At 41.6% G+C, this 21,826-nt stretch overlaps 1 protein-coding gene across 3 annotated transcripts; it reads left to right on the top strand.

The window, feature by feature from the left end:
- Window positions 1-1,209: 1,209 nt before the first annotated feature.
- Window positions 1,210-20,671, top strand: pip5kl1 (phosphatidylinositol-4-phosphate 5-kinase-like 1). 3 transcript variants are annotated; one of them, XM_088435870.1, is made up of 12 exons: window positions 1,210-1,339; window positions 1,419-1,536; window positions 2,037-2,086; window positions 5,232-5,432; window positions 8,548-8,598; window positions 8,668-8,822; window positions 9,631-9,755; window positions 10,276-10,310; window positions 10,395-10,450; window positions 16,601-16,713; window positions 16,807-16,969; window positions 19,497-20,671. In XM_088435870.1, the coding sequence occupies exons 4-12, from the start codon at window positions 5,232-5,234 to the stop codon at window positions 19,912-19,914; spliced, it is 1,317 nt and encodes a 438-aa protein (XP_088291996.1). In that variant the 5' UTR covers window positions 1,210-1,339; window positions 1,419-1,536; window positions 2,037-2,086; the 3' UTR covers window positions 19,915-20,671. The 3 variants fall into 3 exon arrangements, with proteins under 3 accessions (XP_088291996.1, XP_088291998.1, XP_088291997.1); XM_088435872.1 differs by lacking the exons at window positions 1,210-1,339; window positions 1,419-1,536 and adding an exon at window positions 1,770-1,962; XM_088435871.1 differs by lacking the exons at window positions 1,210-1,339; window positions 1,419-1,536 and adding an exon at window positions 1,770-1,966.
- Window positions 20,672-21,826: the final 1,155 nt, after the last annotated feature.

Genomic DNA, 21,826 nt, shown 5'->3' with positions numbered 1-21,826 from the left:
ATGACACCAATCATTATAAGAGCAAAGCAGCACAGTGGTGTCACATCCGGGCATTGGGAGTGGAGGGTAGTGGACTCAAATGCAGGAAGCCGGAAACAAGGTGAACTCCAAAAAAACAGTTAATAAGTTAAAAACAGCTTAATAAGAAAAGCGACCAAAAACCAATATAGTAAACAGGGTACAAAGTAACAACCAGAAAATCAGAAAAGGCCTATTACAAAAATAAACTAAGATCAACAGACTCGGGAGAAAACAAGAACAAAACTAACAGATTACCGAAACTTTGAATGTCTGGGAGACAGCATGACAAAATGACAATAAACCGACAAGAACATAAATTAAACTGTAGACTAAATACCCGCGCATCTGACGAGACAACGCAAGACACCTGGACAGGAAACAATTGGCAGGGGTAGCTAATTGGTCAACACACACAGGGGCAGGTTCACAAGGACAGGTGGACATAATGACACTAAAGAGAAACTGCCAAATGCAAACAAGACATGACAAGACGGAGGATGTATATATATATATATATATATATATATATATATATATATATATATATATATATATATATATATATATATATATATATATATATATATATATATATACATACACACACACACACATACACACATCCATATTCTATAGCCGCTTAGGGTCGACTTGGGCAGTAGTCGGGGAACACCCTGAACTGGTTGCCAGCCAATCGCAGGGCTAATAGAGATGAACAACCACTCACGCACCCAATCCCACCCAAGGACGATTTAGTATGTCCCATTCACATGCCATGCATGTTTTTGGAGCATGGAAGGAAGCTGGTGGTCTCGGGTCTCGGGGAGAATATGGAAACTCCACACAGGAAGGCTGAAGCCAGATGGATTTGAATGCACCGCCTCTCTCTCTCTCTCTCTCTCTCTCTCTCTCTCTCTCTCTCTCTCTCTCTCTCTCTCTCTCTCTCTCTCTCTCTCTCTATATATATATATATATATATATATATATATATATATATATATATATATATATACGCACACGCTATGTTTGTTTGGGGCGAATAGAATATATTTATTCTAAAGAACATTTTTGACTTGACTACTTTTTATTTCATTTTATTAATTTAAAAAAAACTATTCTAGTTAGATAGCTGTGTTTGTAATTGTACCTCCTGCTAAATTCTATGTATAATTGGTTGATCCGTTTTTTGTTTTTGTTTTTTTTGTTTTTTTTACTTGAGTTCATTTTCACTAAACCTCCCCCCAGCCTGATTGCTTCCAGACCGATTCAATCAAGACATCGCTTAATTAGAAGCTGTCCGACAAAAAGATGTATAGAGGTATGCTTATGTGTGTATTTTTCTCTCTCCTAAATCGGCGTAAACTACGACACCAATATAAAGCCCTCTCTATACACAGCGGATAGCTTGTGTCGGCTCTGGAATAGGCTCCGCTTCACACCACCACGCGATGCTGACATGTGATAATGACCCACGCGCTTGCGCGCATTCTATTCATCGTCCGCCAAAGCAGTCAGGTAAGACTTGTCCATTCCAAGATTTTTTTGAATCATTAACAAAATGTGTGTACTCGCTGAATAAGATATGACGGATGTATTCTGCTGTAACTGTAAACATTTGCAATAGTTGTATACGCGTCATGTTTGCAGTGACATAACGTCAGGAATTACGTTTTCCCCTAAATAAACACGCACATTTGACCAACCTTCAAGATTATAGCTGACTCAAAGTCAAAGCGAGTTGTGTGGCATAATTTCTGGAAGAGTTAGTGCCCACCTCCCCTTCCTTTTTTTTTCTTTTTTTCTTTTCTTTTTATTTTTTTAGAAATGTCACATGAAATCTAATTGCTCTCCCGGGACCCACGATAATGATAGCGCGATACCGTTAACGTTACGAAAACAAGGTCTGTATATAGTGCTGTCTTTGTGCAGATACACTCGCTTGTAGGTAAGACCGATGATCCTGGTAGACTGGTGATCACTGCTACAAACATGACACTACTATTTATTTGGTCCAGGACGATTCTAGGATTGAGGTCTCAGGGTGAAGAGCTCCCAGCCAAGGAAGGTAAATATTATTATTTTGCACATTTTAGTGATGGTTCACGTTTCCTAAGGGGAAGCTTAACACTTTTGGAGTACATCGATGACTAAACTCTCAAGTTGGTTTTATATATTTAAAAAGAGTATAAGGAGTATTTTATAATGATATAGAGTGTTCAACCTTTGTACTAAAAATAGTAACATATCCCACAATCCCATGCGGTTGGCAATAGTGAAAGGCTACTTCCCATTTTAATTGAAGCGTAAATAATAACATAGTATTTAGTGGACTTTGACAATATATAGTGATGGAGGTGTACGCCAAGACTTGGGACAGGCAAGCGGGTGCATGGTAAATTGTGTTTGACCATTTCAATCCTTATCAAATTCAACTGGAAAACTGGGCATGACATATCGATCTCATCAATTATCGACAAGTCTATGCACAACAGTCAGATGGTAGTTGTCATCCAAAGTCAGTTTTACACTGCTGCAATATAGGAGGCAAAATCTCCTCCTACTTTACATTGAATCAAGAGTATTCTGAGTAGGCCATTTTACAACCGATTCCACAATTGAGGCAAAACATTATTATTTAAAAGTTGTTGTTCTTTTGTCACGCCAAACTCATTCCCCGCAAACTGGAATGTAACACCATTTATTAAAAAAGATTCGCTAGTTGCTCTCGTACAGTAAAAGGCAGACAGGCTAATCAAAATTAGCATAGATGTTACAGTAAATTAGAAACCTTAAAACAACACTTATACTTATCTTCTTGTATGAACAGGGCTGAGAACAAACACCACATCTGTGTTTAAATGTGAAGCTTTCTCCAGAATGCCAACCGATGGCAATGTTTACCCCTTGCAACCATAACAACAACTTAGGGTTAAAAGGAGAGGTGGACAGCCAGTCGTCTTTGTCGTTCACTGGTCTTCTGTTAGCTTCTCTTCGAATCGGGTGAGGCACAGGACAGAGAGGGTTTCTGTCGCTTCTATCTGTTTCCGTAACTATTTGGGGTTTAAGGTTATTGGGTGGTTGGCCTAATGATCTCTGCAGATTGAATTTTTAGACACATATGGTGGGCTCCACCCGGAAGCTCACAGCACCTGTTATTCCCAGACAGACTCCCATCCAAGTATTACCAGACCCAGACCGAGTTTAGCTTCCAGATTGGAGATTCTTAGGGTTGTATGGCCGTAAGATCGCACCTTTCTTCTGGGTGGGTGTCAATTCCCTGATTCATAATGATTTTCGGAAATGACTGTCATGCGCTTTGCAACCACTGCATAAGCGATGAAAAGGACAAGTCGACAGCCAAAGTCATTGTTCGCTTCTTGTATGGTTAATCTTCGTTTTTACATTTTTATTTAAACAATTGTAAGCCAGTATACAGAATTTTGATTGAACTTCCCAAGTGGCTGGCACAGGGGCTGAGTGTCCCCTCAGTATTAGCATAAACCAGATCAAAAGAGGTCTTTCTTCTTTGTAGTGCCACATTTGTTGCTCAGTCAGTAGCAGCAGCTGTCTTGCTTTCTTGTTTTGTTTTATTTACGTTTATTGTACCCCCCCCCCCCCCCCCACCACCTATGTATTAGTGCCTGAGCAGCTACCGCTGGCGAGAGCCCTCTTGTTATTATTTAATTTTTCAAGTCCAAGGTGCATTGTTAGGAGAAATCTTAAATATTGTCATTACCCAAAAAAATAAGCACCGACTGCCCTGCTTCTAAAAAGGAGCTGGTTGGCACCCCTTGGTGATCCAGGGGAAAATGTAGAGACAGACAAGAGCTTAAAGGGAAGTAAAGTGAAAGAATTAAATGGGACAGAAAGTGTCCTTAATCTTTTTTACTGAGCAACACTTTCTCCTCATTGAGAGAGCTGAGTGAGCGTGGTTGGGTGGTCAACGTTTGTGCAGAATTTCAGTCATGGTTTCAAAAACTAAAATGCATCCTGTACACAATCGTGCTCAATGCATTCAATGTACAGGCTTAACTCAAAAGCAATCTTTGGAATTATCAAGAGATTTTTGTGTCATTTTGCTTTTTAAATATGATTTGAATGAATAAATCGCTTCCACGTAATTGAGTAAAACATTCTGGGATGCTTTTTCATAGGCAAGGAGGTGATGGCATTCGAAAAGCCAATAGTCACAGCGCAAAGTGACAGTCTCTCTCTGATTGGTTCTTAGCCAAGAAATGAAGTTTTAACCCCCCTCACCCCAAAAGGCATTATCTAGTAAATTAAGGTCAACAAAACCTCACTTTTTACTTGTATGTGATAGATGACATGCAGTCAAATGTGAAGTTTGTTTTATTTTCTAGGCAAAATTACATTACAAGATTGACATCACACACAAGACACTTAGTTTCAAATGCAACTGATGTGGCTAGCAAACTAACCAAGATCTCGGGTGTTGCATCATGCTATGGTGCTCTTCTACATCACTACCAAACGCAATGGCGTTAAGTGTCAGTCTTACAACCACCAACACCGAGCCTTCCTGTTTTGAATTAACTGATTTCACATGTCCAAACTGTCAATATCCACCTATTAATGTCTTTTAAAGGATTTGTGCTTATTTCACAAAAACAAAAGTAATTACAGGCCACATATTAAAAGGTCGTTTTGATTGTGTGTACATTTTATAAAATAGGTTTCAGGAGTGCTGGCAATAGTTCTCATCGTAACCAAATCCATACTCCCTATTGATTTAGCAGTGTATGAGGCAGGGTGTTCATGAGACTTGACAGGACCTTTATAAAGCTAAGGTTCAAGAAATTCTTGAACCTTAGCTTTATAAAGGTCCTTTTTTGAATTTGGGGGGGGATACATGTCTCCGTTACTAGAACTGATTTTCAGTCATTTAGTTGATGTTTAAGTATTAGAAGCATGACACGTTACACAACTCACCTTTTTTTCTAATACTTAATGACTATTTGTTTTGGCTCTTGCTTCAAGATTATTAATTGCATAGAAAACCTGCAGGTACCTCATTAAAGACTCAACTAACGTTCGACTGTCTTTTGTGTTTGTCATTAATCTTGATGCCCCCTCAATTTACATTTCTTCAATCTAGAGCAAATATGGAAATAGAATCTCTTACCTGCTATCACAGCGCACTATTTTCATGGTCCATGTTTTGTTTTGTATTTTATTTTTTCGTATGTCAGATGCAGAAGTCGGTGGCTCCTCGTGGCTTTGGAAAGCATTCCGCTACATTGAAGAGAAAAAGATGGGGAGGTTTGAGACGGCAGTGGGAGCTATTGGGCTTATTTGAGATTGACCAGCACCACGAGTTCTACAGTCTGACTTGTATGATGAAGGAGGGCTTGTTTTCATCAATCCAAACCGCAATTGACCATGCATCTACGGTGAGTATGGGTCAGCTGACTGTCAGGAATTTCAGACATAAAATCTTCTTGGACAGTAGACAGAATTTATGAGTTTCATAAGTGATGGAGTGACTGTGTCAAAGAATAACTTGTTTCATCCTTGTTCCACCGAGAGAAACAGAGAAGTCCAGGGAGAATGCAATTAGAACTATTTCTTGTTTGATGAACCACAGCTGTCATTTGTACTGCAGTGGCTCACATAATTGTTTTCTCTATGATTGGTGATAGGAAAAGAGAGAAATTGGCCCAATTTCATTTGCGATAAAATGTAATCCTTAACAAAGTGAGGTGTATGGAAACAGACGGAACATTAACTTCAACAGAAAGGCCTACTGAAGTAAGAGAAGGTAAGGCAGGGATAATAAAAACAAGACTTGATTTAGCTGAGGTTAAGCACACAAATTGCTCATGTCTGTGAGACCATCATTTGCGAAACTGTGATAAAGGGAGAAAGAGGTGTATAATGACAGAGATTAGATTACCGGTAGTTTACAACCCATAACCCCTCTTTGACCATTGCCTTTTCCTTCTGCTCTATAAGGTCCCATATATGTATACATATGGTTGTATACATATAAATTCATTCTGAAACAATCCCTTGAAGGTAGTGTCCATAACCAGCAGTGCTGAACCGACAGTCATGATTGTCAACACATTGCTACGTCAAAGATAATCCGAGTGGAACTCAGCCTGCTGACTCCGCGGATTGCTTCATGACAGCTCTGTTAGTCGTGTATTAGAGTTCCCAAAAACACGATGCGGCCTCTCGGGTCATGCTGTGGATGATAGCGATTTCCCCACACCAGAAAGGCAAGAAGAAAAGCATTGCTTGATTCGTAACAATTCAAGTTTTGAACTGCAGTGATGTTTATAGATGATGATGACCAGTGTTGGGCAAGTTAGTTCAAAACTGCAATGGATTATTTATTACTTAGTACTGTCACTTCAGAGTAATTAGTTTCATTACAATATTCCTGTATTTGAATTTATTACACGACTATTGCATTGCTTTTAGATTTGCCATTCCAATTGGAGCTCATTATGCTCATTACACATCCTGTGGAAAGTTAATTTAAGCCTAAAAACAGTACAAATCTGTATTGTATTGTAAACCTATAAATACGAGATACAATTATTTTTTTTTGTATTTTAATCACTTTTTCACTTACTTTCACAGCATAGTGATGCATTCTTTATGCATTAGGCTGAAACAGTTAGTGCATTCCATAATTTCAATGTTTATATTCAAATTCAAGTTCAGTCAACTACATTAAGGACAGGCGTTTCAAAAATAGATGGTTACAGTGGGGCTAATGTTAGCAGCTAGTCTAATTCATCGTTATTGTGTTTAACTTCCTGTTAAGATGCTTCATCTTGATAAAAGTTGACCACAACCATATATAGACTATAGCAATTGTACAGTATACAAATTAGGGTTGCACAAATTAGTATTGCCTTAGCTTAGCGTACCTTATCATTGTTAGTTGCAGCAGGATTCTCGCTGCCAGGGTTTCAAAATGTTGGTGAATCCACTGTGGAGAGCAGCAGCATATCATCTACACACGGCATACTTCACCACGAGTCTCCTAATCTCTTGAGGTGGAAGTGGCATCCCTGAGCAAGAGAACGATCAATTTGCCTGATTTGTTTTATCCCCACTTTAAATCCTCCATGTGTTTTCTTTTTGCTAACTTCCAGTTATTATGGTACCGCTCTAAATGGTTTGTCAAATCACTGCTGCTATTTGGCGAAGTGGACATCTCTTTGGTGTTGTGCACAATGTGCACCTGACTATTATATTCTCATCTTTATCGCTGACGAACTGAAAGTAATGGGCGTGTCCATCTTGTGTATGTATTATTCATATTCAACCTGTTGTCTACTGCTGCCTCAATCATCCAGGACGTAAACATTTTGCCCTGGACCTTTCTCCTCCAATCTTGTGGTGTTTTTGACAAATTTGGGGGATAGAAAAAAAACACTGTTTTCAGATTAAAATTACATTATGTTACTCTCATTTGTACAGAGTAAAATATTAAATTTTTTCTGTGTGTAATGCATTACACTATCGTGTTACATTAAAAAGTAATGCATTACAGTAATGACCTTGTAATGCATTACTCCCAACACAGATGATGACAACACAACAACACTGCGACTCAAAAACAATAGAGCCACACATTGTTTCCTCACATTTACTGCATTTTACTGGCAGGATTCTTAATATGCCCTCTATTTAAAGAAAAAAAAATTGTTCTTGCCTACCCTGGGTGGTATTTCCTTCAAACTCTGGTCCTCTACCAGAGACTTGGGAGCTTGAGGGTTCTGCGCAGGATCTTATCATTTCCCAGTATTGCACTCTTCCGCACGGAGGTGTCAGATGTTGTTTATGGTCACTCAATGATGCCACCCATCAAGCCTGGTGGTAACCGCCCCCAGTGCCTCGATTTGCTACTGGTTCAACCGTTGTCTTTACCGTTCACATTTTCACAAGTTCTTCCTTCAGGCCTTAGTATTTCTCCAGCTTTTTGTGTTCCTTTTTCCGATTGTTGCTGTCACTTGGGATTGCTACATCTTTCACAGTAGCTGTCTACTGACGTTTATCCAACACTACCTCAAGGCCTATCACCAGTTTGTTAGTCTGATCCTGGATGTCCCACAGGATCTTGACCTGGTTGTTCTCCACCACCTTTGGAGGTGTCTGCCATCTTGATACTGGGACTGCCAATCTATATACAGTACACATGTTACGGTATACTATTCCTGGTACCTGGTCATGCCGGTCTATGTACACCTTGCACTCTAGCACCTTAGACCCTGCTAAACCATCCCTGGGGCTTCTTTGCACAGCCCGAACCTGGAAAACTTTCTTGTGTGGTAGATCCTGACCCTATTGACCTTGTATTTGGGGCCTATTCTTGTGCTGCCATCATTAGCACCCAGCCACTAGTATGTTTTCTTGACGTCATCTTGACCCTCATTTTGACAGTGATATGCAAAATAAATTTGAGAAGTCGTTAATTGTACAAAAAAGACAGATATTGAATATGATCCTTGAAGTATTTTTTTTCTCTTTAATCCTTTTTCGTTTTAGAATCAACTGTTGGAAGATGATTTCACAGCAGAGGACACGCAGATACACAAGGTAGATGGATGTGATTCTCATTCACATTGTTGACCATGATGTTTTGCCAAATTACACTTATGTCTGAAGGGTTTTACGTTGGAGACATTTGCCGGTCCGGTTTTTGCCAATCTACGGGGATCTTTAGGTGTGACAGAACAGGAATATCAACAATCACTCTGCTCTGATAAGTGCTACCTTCAGTTCATCAGCAACTCTAAAAGCAGGGCTGACTTCTTCCTCACGTAAGTTATTTTGAGACACTAAGACTCCTAAACTCTTTTTATTCCCCAATGACCACCTCAATCATTGTCAATCAAAATCACTAACAGTTCTTGGTTGTGGAAAAAAAGGGCCATATTTTCAAGGAAAGTTTGGTCCGGAAATGTGGACCAAACTCTGGCATCGATCGTACAGGGACCAAAAAGCCCGTATCAGGGCGGTACCCCATATTCCCGAAGCACACCACACAAAGATCCCTGAGGGACACGGTCGAACGTTTTCTCAAAGTCCACAAAGCACATGTAGATTGGTTGGGCGAACTCCCGTGTACCCTTGAGGATTCTGCCGAGGGTGTAAAGCTGGTCCACTGCTCCATGGCCGGGACGAAAACCACACTGCTCCTCCTGAATCCAAGATTCGACTTCCTGACGGACCCTCCTTTCCAAGCACCCCTGAAATGACCTTACCAGGGAGACTGAGGAGTGTGATTCCTCTGGTGTTGGAACACATCCTCCGGCCCCCCCGGGGACCACAACCCCTGTCTGCCAATCGAGGGGCACTGTCCCTGATATCCACGGGATGTTGCAGAGGCCTGTCAGCCAGGACAGCCCTACAACATCCAGAGCCTTCAGGAACTCCGGGAAGATCTCATCCACCCCCGGGGCCTTGCCACCAAGGAATTTTTTGACCAACTCGGAGCCCCAGAGATGGGAGAGCCCACCTCGGAGCCCAAAGACTCTGCTTCCTCAGAGGAAGACGTGTCTGTGGAATTGAGGAGGTTCAAATTAGCTGAACTGTAATGTGCTTTTCTCTGGTGTTTTTATTTTACAGGAATGATAAACGGTTCTTTTTGAAGACTCAGAATAAACGAGAAATCCGATTTCTTCTAGACAACCTAAAGAACTACATGGCACATTTACAGAAATACCCTCATTCACTTCTGGTGAAATTGCTCGGTATGCATATCCTCATGCAAGCACACGCACTTCAGTTTTGCTATCTGTTTATTCCACTCTTTTTTTTGTCCCATTTAATAAAGTAAAACATTTTAATACATAAATATAGTATAACTGTGCCTCCAATGGTCTCACCACTGCATTCTGATTAGTATTGTGCTTGTAGAATACGAATTAAGCAGTGAAATCCACTTGTCTTTATCCATCTCGGAAGGCAGCCATTTTGCCACTAGCTGCTGACTGAGAATTACATCATGGTTGCTCTGGTAATGAGCAGCAATCTCTGGCTTAGCTTGAAAATATCACATGAGCTAACTCACAAAACCGTGACCTCTGAGCCATGAGCAACTGTGGCAGGCAGGGGTTGAGGGAAGAGTTGGGGGGCATAAGATACCGTGCGTGTGTGTGTGTGTGTGTGTGTGTAAGCAAAAAGCACATATGCAGAACTTTGTGCAACTCTTCTACAGACACCACATAACTAAAATGCCTTGTCTTACTTTTTTTTTTTTTTTTTTGCAAGGTGTTCACAGAATAAACATTTCCTGCAGACAAAAGGTATGTTTGTCTACGGTATATATTATATTTGAATCACATTTCAATGTAACAAAGCTGTGGTGTAAAGCACATTTTCATTTGCAGAAATATTTCATTGTGATGCAAAGTGTATTTTATCCAGATGAGCGAATATGTGCAAGGTAAGAACTGCGGTCTTCAACACGATGACACAGTTAAATCCAAATGAATCCCTGTGAGAAGTGGAGTTTGTTTGTCTTTCAAGCTGCTAGCAAGATTTAAAAAAGGCCCACTTTATTCTTCCTTTTACCTACTCATGCCCCTGAGTAAAGCCACACTCCTTGAGGGTGCATGCAACATACACTGTGCGGGTGCTATTTAGACTGACACAGAATATAAAATAAAAATGTCACCTTCAACACACACAAAATATATTTCTTTTCCTTCCTCCAAACATACATTATTTAAATACTGATGCAGCTGGCCTAACGTTTGAGTTCATTCAATCAGGTGAGAGACAGGCCCATTCTGAGCTCTGTGGACATCTATGTGGATGCCATCATATTTCATTTACAATTACGGTAACAGTGGCCATCAAACCCTGTATGCCTCGGTACAAATCACAAAATTGAGCACATTTCTATTGTTATTATTGTCAAAGTTTTGAAATCATTCCAGTGGCTGAGACTGAGGAAAAAAACTCTGGGGTGGGAAGAGTTTGGTGAGGCCATGGAAAATGTCTTCTGGACAACCCATCCATCCATCTATTAGCTACCGCTTTGGTCACAACAACGGTTGGGTCGCCGGGGAAGCAGCTTGAGCAGGGAACCCCAGACTTGTCTCTCCCCGGCCACTTTGTCCAGCTCCTCTGGGAGGATCCCCAGACATTCCCAGGCCAGCTGAGAGACAGTTTCTCGAGCTGGTCCTGGGTCGACCACGGGGCCTCATCCCAGTGTGACATGCCCGGAACACCTCCCGATGGAGGTGTTTGGGAGGCATCCTAACCAGATGCCCGAGCCACTTTAACTGGTTCCTCTCAACGCGGAAGAGAAGCGGCTCAACACACGTTCCCTCCCACATGACCGAGCTTCTCACCCTATCTCTAAGGGAGACCCAAACCCTGCGGAGGAAACTCATTTCGGCCACTTGTAGCTGGGATCTCATTCTTTTGGTCACGACCCACAGCCCGTGACCATAGGTGAGGGCAAAAGCGTAGATCGACAGAAACCTTCTCCTTTCCGCTCAGCTCTCTCTTCGCCACGACATCATCAAGGCGGTCTGCACCGATCTCCCGTTCCATCTTGCCCTCACTCGTGAACAAGGCCCCAAGATACTTGAACTCCTCCACTTGGGGCAGGACCGCATCCCTGACCCGGAGAGGGAACTCCCCCTTTTTCCGACTGAGGACCATGGTCTCAGATTTGGAGGTGCTGATCTTCATCCCAGCCGCTTCACACTCAGTTACAAACTGCTCCAGCGAGAGTTGCTGGCCGTGGCCTAGGGTGTCCTGGTGCTGAGTACACATAGGGACATCCCTATGTTTGAACATGGTGTTTGTTATGGACAAACCGTGACGGGCACAGAAGTCCAATAACAGAGCACCACTGGGGTTCAGATCGTGAGGGGGGGGGGGGTCGTTCCTCCCAATCTTGCCTCTCCAGGTCTCACTGTCATTGCCCACGTGAGCAATGAAGTCCCCCACTATGACAAGGGAGTCCCCAGAGGGAGCGATCTCCAGCATACCCTCCAAGGACTCCAAAAAGGGTGGGCACTCTGGATTGCTGTTTGGTGGATGAGCACAAACCACAGTTAGGACCCGTTCTCCATCCAGCCACCAGGCCTGGCTCCAGAGGGGGGTCCCGGTGACCTACGTTCTGGTGAGGGAAACTGGCCTTCATTTATTTTTTTCATCATTGGAGGTTGATGGACCGTGTTTAGGCTGGTCCCTCACCTATGACCTGCTATGGGTGACCCTGCTAGGGGCATAAAGCCCCAGACAACACCTACGATCATTGGGACACACAAACCCCTCTACCAAATTAAGGTGACAGCCCACATAGGGGGACTTATGGACAATTTTGAGGAAATTCTTTTCCACATCCTGGCGTCTCTGGAGGGGGGAAACAAATGTGCCATTTACAATGTGGATAATGGAGAAAGGGTGCTGCTGACCTCAACCTGTTCCTGTGGGGTAGAATACTTTGAAGACATCCTCAATCCCACCAACACAAGTTTCTCTAAGGAAGCAGTCTGGAAAAACTTTGCTGGGCTTCCTTATTGCTTGAGGTAAGGTCAAGTGAGGTAAAGTCACAAGGTGATTAAAAAGCTCCTCAGGGCCCCTAGGGTGGATGTGATGTGCCCGAACTTTATTAAGGCTTTGGATGCTCTGGAGCTGTCCTTGTTGGTATGGATCTACAGCATTGCATAATATTGTAAGACACATAAATAACAGACTATGTGAATACCACTGATACAACACTGTAAAAGTCAGCTCCATCTGGGCAGTTTTCCACTCTCAATGGCCCTTGAGAAACTTTGAGTTGGGACAATCCCTTTTGGATTAGTAGACTAGAGTGGTGGTTCCCCTTTTTAAGAAAGGGGACTCGGAAGGTGTGTTCCAACTATAGATACAGGGTACACAGTCCTCAAGTCTCCCAGGTAAAGTCTATTCAGGGGGACCGGAGAAGATGGTCCATTTGGAAGTCTAGTCTCTGCTTCAGGACGGCTCAATGGCTGAAATGAAAAACACACTACTTTTCATCTAGGCCATGGAGCAGTTGTCCATCTCTACACAATTGGCAGGATCCTCTTGGGTGTTAGGTATTACAGTGTGCAGAAGTCCTTGACACGTGCTTTTTGGTCTCCGTACCACAGACGTCAGCGTTTTGTTCCATAGTCCCAACAGTAAACAAAATGAGATTGGGGACAAAATGAGGTTTGGACTCTGTCAAGGCTGCACTTTGTCATTTTGTTCATTACCTCCAAGAACAGATTTTATAAGGTGCAGCCAAAGCTTTGATGTCTGCTTTGGTGGTCTCAGCATTGCTATTCTTGCTTTTATGATGTTATTACCCTCTTCAGGTGATCTCCCATTCCCACTCGTCACTTCTGGTGCACGCTCTGCTGCGACAACACATGCTGTCAGTGTCTCGTCAATGTCTTATGTTCATATGTCTATGTTAAGTGAGGAATGCAGTATGCTGAACCTGGGCAAGATTCATGTGATTATAATCCTTATTCTATGGGTTCTGGACCACTACGGGGCTCTGTAAAGGATTAGCAGCAATGATACACTTACTTATAGCCGAGATAAACTCCTCCAACTCAGCTCCTACACACTCGGCCTCCAGAAGCCTGCAGTCGAGCTACCACCCGAGAGCCGATGAAAGGCAGGAGAGGTGGGGTACAACCTGGCTGAGGCAGCGTCCTTTCAGACCCCCTCTCCCTACCATCTTTCTGACTGTTCGCTCTCTCCGGAACATAATATAGTGTCAGTTCAGACGGACCTTCACCTGGCACCTCCGCATCCATCCTGTTTATTGATTTCAGCTCAGCTTTCTACACGACACCAGATGATCATCAAGCTCGCCACCTGTCTCCCCTCCTCATCCACTGGATCCACAATTTCCTCAGTGACAAACCACAGGCTATCAGGATCGGTACAGCCCTCTCATCCACCCGGATCACCACCACAGGAGTGTGTACTCACCCCTTTTTTTTGTACACCCTTTACACCAATGATTGCACCATCCCCTCCCCTGTCACCAAATACTTCAAATACTCTGACGACACTGCCATTCTTGTCCTCCTCAAAGACAATAACTCCATTACAGCTTACCAACAGCTTTACCCATTTCACCAAATGGTGTGCAGACAAATTTCTGGAACTGAATGTGGACAAAACAAAGAAGCTACTCTTTCACACTCAACCACACAGCCCGGATCTGGCACTTACCACTATAAACAATAAAACAGTTGAGCGTGTTCATAATTTTAAAAACTTGGGACTCACACTGGACAATAAAGTCACATTTGAACATCACGTAACTGATATCCATAAACGTTCCCAACAACATATGCACATCCTCCATAAGCTCTGTGCCCTCTGTCATTCCAATACTACTATTTCTGCTATATACCATAGTGTCATACAGCCCATTCTTCTATCCTGCTCTCCTTGCTATTTCAACATCCTCTCTGTTACCCACAGAAACAAACTCACCAAGGTCACACACACAGCATCCAAAATCATTAATCTGACCATCACAGACCTCTGTCACCTGAAGAGTAAAGTCATCACACGTATGGCCCGGGCTATCACCAGAGACTCAGACCATCCACAACACATATTTTTTCCTGCTGCCCTCGGACCGCAGGTACAGGACGCTGATGTGGAAGCGGGCAAATTTTAGTAAAAGCTACGTCTCCTCTGCTATTTCCGTCCTGAAGAGTCAGCGATAGTCATGTCTACTCTCTATTGCTGTGTGATGTCTGTGTGTATTGTCATATGTGTCCTCAATGTTTCTGTGTTATCTGTGAACCTGATTTTCCCTCTGGGGACAATAAAGATCGATCGATCTATCTGTCTGTCTGTCTGTCTATCTATCTGTGTGCACGTATGTACGTGCGCATGTATGATGAGTGTTTCACAACTGAGTGTGAAGTGGTTGGGATGAAGATCAGAACCTCCAAATCTGATACTATGTTGGAAAAAGGTGGAGTACCCTCCCTGGGCTGGGGAAATGATCCTGCCCCAAGTGGATCTTGCAGTTTTATTCACGAGTAGGGGCAGGTAGGAGCAGAAGAGCAACAGGCGGATTGTTACAGCTTCTGCTGTGATGCGAACAATGAATGTTACAAGGAAGAAAGAGCTGCGCCCAAAGGCGAAGCTCTCTATTTAGCCAATTTAGTCTATCTATGTTCTCCGTCCACAGTCTGTGGGTCGGGACCAAAAGAACGAGATCCCGGATACAGGTGGCCAAAATGAGTTTCCTCCGCAGGGTGTCAGAGCTCTCCCTTTGAGATGGGGTGAGAAGCTCGATCACCCACGAGGGCCTCAGAGTCGAGGCACTGCTTCACTGTACAGTAGAGTTGTCCACCAGAGGCATCTGGTTAGGATGTTTTCTGGACGCTCCACAGGTGAGATGCGGATGGCCCTGATAGCCCTGGGGATGACCCAGGACATGCTGGAGAAACTATGTCTCTTGGCTGTCCTGGGAACACCTGAAAATCCCACTGAGAAGCTGGATGAAGTGGCTGGAGATGGACTTCCCTGCAAAACCTGCTGTCATGACCCAACTCAAGCGGTAGATGATGGATAGATGGATGGAAAATAATCACATTAAAAAAATAATCACATTAAAAATGACTTTTTAAATAGTTATTACAGTTTTTTTTTCCTTGAGTTTGGAATGTCTGACTCCGTTTGAGCCATACGTCTCTTCCTCATTTCAGCAGCTACTGTACACAGGAGACTTGTGCTGTATTGTACAATGACAGCGTAACTGACTAGCAGTTTACTAGTGTCCCTTCTCAGCAATTTGAATATGATTCTTCAATGATGCTGTGTTGATGTTGCTAGCGAAGTATTGTGATGGGAATAATTTGAGAGAAAGGAGTTGCAAGGAGGTGTCAAGCTAATCGGAGCACATTCAGCGTGCCAAGGAAATGCTTAAATAAAAAGTCTTATTCTGTGTTTTTGTTTTGAAATTGATCTCAGTAGTGTATTGGTGGTGTGTTAAGTTGTGTGTTAATGTCAGTTGAACATACAGGCTTCTTAATGAGGCAAACTTTCTTTCTTTTTTCCAATGAGTAATTTACAAACCATGGCACCAAGCCACCCGCCATGGCAATTGTTATGTATGGCTAATGCAGGGGTGGGCAACTCCAGGCCTCGGGGGCCGGTGTCCTGCATGTTTTCCTGTTTTCTCTCTCAAACACACCTGAATCAAATGATTAGGATTATTCTCAAGCTCCAGCAGAGCTTGTTGATGAGCTAATGGTTTAAATCAGGTGTATTAGGGAGAGAAAACTGGAAAACATGCAGGACCCCGGCCCTCGAGGGCTGGAGTTGCCCACCCCTGGGCTAATGGAATAAGTAACGAAAATTGGCACTCAAACACAAATTAACTGTTCAAAAATCATTCAGGTCCGATGGTGGGCAATAGGTTCTTGGTTTAGCAAATACATGTTTTTTTTCTTTATGTAATTTTCCCAAACTTCTCATTAAAGGAAAGCACCAGGTACCACTCCTTCATGTCACACATATCGATTAATTTTATTCCCAAGGATTGTAAGCATGTTCAATTGGGCTTTGTTTTGCTATTTGCTAGGTATGATATTAAAGGGTGTGAAGTGAATCGCTGGACAGATCCTTCACCAGAGGGATGCCAGATTATTGTGGTTCTCAAAGACCTCAACTTTGAAGGCCAATACATCACTCTAGGTAGGGGACAATGCTGTGTATGTCTATGTATATGTTTAGATTTTATTATATGAAATACAATTAAAGAATATATATGTGAATGTGTGCACACAGAGCAGCAGCGTTCCTGGCTCCTGCGGCAAATGGAAATAGACACAGAGTTTCTCCGAAGTCTTAACGTGTTGGATTACAGCCTTCTGCTTGCCCATCAGCCTTTACAACAAGATGAACGTCACCATGCTCTCTCCTTTGCATCACTAATCATGAGGACTAAGCGGTGAGTCTTTCCAAACTTATTATTTTTGGTTCAAAGGAATGGGGTGTGTGGTTTGTTTAGTCAAAAACCTTGGTGTATGTTAAACAAGACAGACCAGTTTTCTCAGTTTACTTCATCTTGTGTGCTTGTTTTACTCTGATGTCTCTTTTCCCCTTATTTCTTCAAGGACATTTTGTCATATTCAACATATTTGTCAGTTAGTCTTTAATATCATTAACAGCAGGCTTCTGGAATAATCTTCCAACATTTTGAACATGCAACCCTTGCTCAAGAACCCTGGTCTTGACCAAGGTATGCTTTTGAATTTTAGACCAGTTTCTTAACTGCCTTTCATTGGATGAAAGCTTTCTTGGATGAACTTTGTCATAGAAGTTTTCCAGTGAGCTTTTAAAATGTTGCAGAGCACAAATCCGACTGCAGCGTTTCATATGGTGAACCACAGTACTATAAAATATGGTGTTCCGCAGGGTTCAATATTGCAGCCCCTGCTTTTTTCAACCTATTTGCAACCTCTGGGACCCATCCTAAGAAAGCATGTTTTTTTTTTTTTCATTGCTATGCGGATGAGTTTTTTTTTTTCCTTTTGAAATTCAAATGAAATTAGGGCTGAATGATTATGGAAAATAATCTAATTGCGATTTTTATTTTCCTAAAAATTGTAATACGATTGTAATACCCCCCATGTTCCTCTACAACATAGTATACACACACACACACACATACACATACATATATATATATATATATATATATATATATATATATATATATAAAAGCAATTCATTTTTATATATTTAAAGATATTCTGGGACACCCCCAAATTGGCAGGAGTCAGCGGGATGCCAGACAATGTCAGTAAAAAGAGAAAGCAAGCATTGTAATGGTTTCTGGCGTGGTGTTTTAACATTGTTAGCAAAATAAAACAATGAGCAATTGCCACTCAAATTCCATTTTCAGATTCCCACAGTTTTCCACTTCAAACAGTACCAAATTTAGAAATGATTGGCACAATATGTTGGAGTTTCAAACAGCAAATGTAAGCTCAGATGACAAATATTAATTGTCATAATCTAAAATATTGTGTTGATCATTTGTATATTTTTCTGCTTTGAAGTGGACAAAAGTCATCCGTGTGTACTTTGGTAGCAATTGGTCATAGTTTTCAGACATTTAGGGATGATAAAGTTTTTACTATAGCCAGTTAGCAGCTCTCCGTTCTGTATTTTAACTGCTGCAGCTAACTAGCAAGCACAGTTTTCTGTACATGTAAAAAAAAGTATTCAAATTTTTTTTTTCAATTTTATATTCACTATGTTTATGTCTGAGGACCAACATGCCAAGGAAGCTTCAACGTACACCAGCTATAGAATAAACACACCAAATAATACATGGAACTCAATACATCAGCCTAATTCGGCTTTTATTTTGAAGTTATTCCTCAGACTGATGGATACATTCCAATTAGTTTATCTCTTTGCAACTCCTTTATCCCAAAATATTGTCATCACATTACTTAGCTACCAATATCAGCACACTGTCATTAAAATTCATATTCAATTGCTGATTAACGCCTGGGTGTCCAGGGATTTTTTTCACTAACTTGGCCTTATCACCTGAATTGTGATGACTTTGAAAAGATCAAAACATCGTCAAATAAAAATATATTTTACTTTCAAACCCTCAAAATGTTCAGTGGCATCACCCCTATCAATACATATATATTTTAAGGCTGTTTTATTTTGAATAATTTTCATTTTGTGAGAAAAAAAACAAACAGCTATTCAGTGCTGTAGATTTCATAGACAGGAATATGCAGATATACAGTAGTGTTATGCTTTGCATAAAATAAAAAAAAAAATTCTTGCAACATTTAGTTCTTGGATTGAAGCCTTTTGTCAACTACAAGTCTCACAATGCATAGCAAGAACTTTGCATTATGGGAGTCAAGCCACTCAATGAAGTCATTGAAAGGCTTCCAAATATATGTTTTCTGCTAGCGGCCCTGGTGATTTTGGGGTCTCTACACAAACATTTCTTTTGCACCCTGTTTTTGAGTTGCTGTTGAAAGGATTTACTCAAAAATCAGGGTAAATGCATGATAAAACATCAAGTTTTCAACATGTCCAAAATTGACAATATTTGCCATTTTGAATGGCAGTAAATAGTCCGGCATGGGCTAAATTTGACATCTGCAGAGTGTACCACTAGACCTCCCGTTTGCAAGCATTTAATAGGGACAGCAGCATGGCATCTTGAAAGTTGTCCTGTTTTGACAATCTATGCAATATTTTAGCCTCTTAGTGTTTCTTTGTATGTTTTTCCTTTGATATCACACAACAAAAGCATCTAAAAGCCTGAGGGGTCAAAATTTCCCCCAAGGGTGAAGGATGCTAAAAAACACAGTCGTCAGTTTACGCCGTCATTGTATGATACGACACGTTGCTGCTATGGTGAAGTCAGAAAAAAGTAATCATAATTCTGAATGTCATGTTATTGATTAATGAAAACTCTGTGTCGATTGTTGTAGATCTGTGAATCCGAGGACCAGCCCGGTTTATAGTATCCCCCCTGTTCCTGGGGCAGTCCCAGAGGAAAGTTCCACTTTCATTTCATCAGAAATCGATCGTAACTATTTACAGCAAGCACAAGCGGGGGATAGCCAGAGCGGAGAAACACATCACATGGCAGACGGTGAAGAAATTCCAGACTTGGAGGCCCACAACAGACGTTTACTGCTCAACTTAAAGAATGCTCTCCATGTCATCGATGGACCGGATCAACGCTACTTCATTGGCATCATTGACATTTTTACAGTTTACAGTTTAAAGAAGAGATTGGAACATTGGTGGAAAAGATTGAGGCATCCTGGCCGGACATTCTCCACGGTAAGTCCACAGGTTTACTGCACCAGGCTGTGCCAGTGGGTGCTGGACCATAGCAAGTAGGTATCAGATGTATGGCACATCTTCATCTACATTACAGCTTCTAAGTCTGTGTATACACAATTTGTGATGAATTAAAGCAACTCATCCCATCCAAGTCATGTTTATTTGTAAAGCCCTGAATCACCACAGTTTCAAGGGACTTCACAGGTGAAAAAGAAATCATGCAGAACATCACAAATAGAGAAGAGGACGGTAAAACTCAAAAACCCCATCTGGGGAAAATGAAAAACCTGCAGAAGGGACCATAGGTGGGAGGAGCCCCCTCCAGCCTCAACAGGTTGCTTTAGAACTTATGGTTCTGAGACTGACAGTTTGAATCTTGTCTCTGGCCTCCCTGATGTTCTCCAAATGCTTAATAGTTTTTTTTTTTTTTTCTATTCCAAAAACAGTAACTAAATCTTCTAAATCTGCTTTGGGTGAAAATAACAGTTTGAATGCTTGTTTGTGTAAAAGTGGCATACCTGGGGCGAATGTGGATGAGCATCTGAGTTGCTTTTTCTCCTACAGTCTGAAATGTTATCAAACTGTTATATTTTTGTCAGATGCTCCAAGAACCACTTTTCGATTTGGTATACATTGTCCACTCACACCATGGCCATATAGTCAGGCTTTCTGAGATTTGACTGTTAAACTGTCATTCCTTTTGGTAATGTGCAGCACAGTTGGACTTGATTTTTGGAGTTCCAATATTCCTAATATTTCATGTCTCCCTGTAATTAGAAACCATTGTATCAAATAAAAACACAAAATACATACATTACTGTCACAATATTTTTCTAAATGATCTAGTAATACTTGCTTGCACTTTTTCGTATTTGTTTTAATGTAACATTTTACAGTAATGTTTGTGAAACAAGTACAGGAGAGGACTTTGTGAGGTTTTAATTTATTTATTGTGGTTATGCCAATGTTGGGTTGGGATTCTAAAACACCAACATTGTTCTTGTTCAGTTACCAATATTTGTTTGTAATAGCTCACCAAAATAAAAATAAATCACCAAATTCTACCTGGTTCACCTTAGGAAGAGTGGCACCACTCTAGTAGGAGTGCCCATGACACACGTCGTGTTGTGCACACACACATTACATACACATATTGTGCTTAGTTACATATTGCGCAAGAGTCACTAGATTACACTCTAGCAATAAATTCTCCCATTTCAACTGATTTGCTCTTTATTCAAAAACACCTTTCTCCAACAACTGGTTCATGTAGCATTTTCAAGCTATCCCCATCACTTGTATTTGGTTGTGGGGAGACGTTCCCCTTAAATGAGTTTTATGTAAGCATCTTCACGTAAACAAATTCCAGTATTTTTTTTTTCCCCTAACACCAAATGGTCGAGGATGAGAGCAAATAAAATCCCTCCATCCATTTTCGAAAGCCGGTGTCTATCCCAGCTGACTTGGGGCAATAGGCGGGGGAACCTGAACTGGTTGCCAGCCAATTGCAGGGGACACACAGACGAACAACCATCAACGCACACAATTACACGTAAGGACAATTTAGCGTTGTCCAACACATCTGCCATGCATGTTTTTGGAATGTGGGAGGAAACCGGAGAGAATGCAGCCGGACTCGAGAAGAACACGCAAACACGACACATGAAAACCGGAGCCAGCCGGAATCGAACGCGGGTCCCTGAAATGTGAAGGCGAGCTTGCTAACCACTGTTCCCCAAGCCGCCTAAGTAAAATGTAAATTAAAAATAGTGGTTTACACGTCTACCTCACAGATCAGAGGTTCCGGGTTCAATTCCAGCTCGCCCTTGCCTTCATGTGTGGAGTTTGCATGTTTTCCCCATGCTTGGGTGAGCCTTCTTTCGGGTACGCCAGTCTTTTCCAACATTCCCAAAAATGCATGCCAGGTGTATTGGACACTTCAAATTGGTGATTGTGAGTGTGCTGTTTC

Source organism: Hippichthys cyanospilos, chromosome 15, assembly GCF_059441005.1.
Source record: "Hippichthys cyanospilos isolate Australia breed blue-spotted pipefish chromosome 15, RoL_Hcya_1.0, whole genome shotgun sequence".
Taxonomy (NCBI): Eukaryota; Metazoa; Chordata; class Actinopteri; order Syngnathiformes; family Syngnathidae; genus Hippichthys; species Hippichthys cyanospilos.
This window is presented reverse-complemented; position numbering and strand designations above follow the sequence as displayed.

What these genes read in the sequence shown, in the direction of transcription:
- pip5kl1 (XM_088435870.1), top strand. Translation starts at nt 5,232, where the DNA reads ATGCAGAAGTCGGTGGCTCCTCGTGGCTTTGGAAAGCATTCCGCTACA. An exon ending in AGGACACGCAGATACACAAG is followed by an intron (nt 8,599 to 8,667) that starts GTAGATGGATGT and finishes TTATGTCTGAAG; the next exon opens with GGTTTTACGTTGGAGACATT. An exon ending in GATGAGCGAATATGTGCAAG is followed by an intron (nt 10,451 to 16,600) that starts GTAAGAACTGCG and finishes GCTATTTGCTAG; the next exon opens with GTATGATATTAAAGGGTGTG.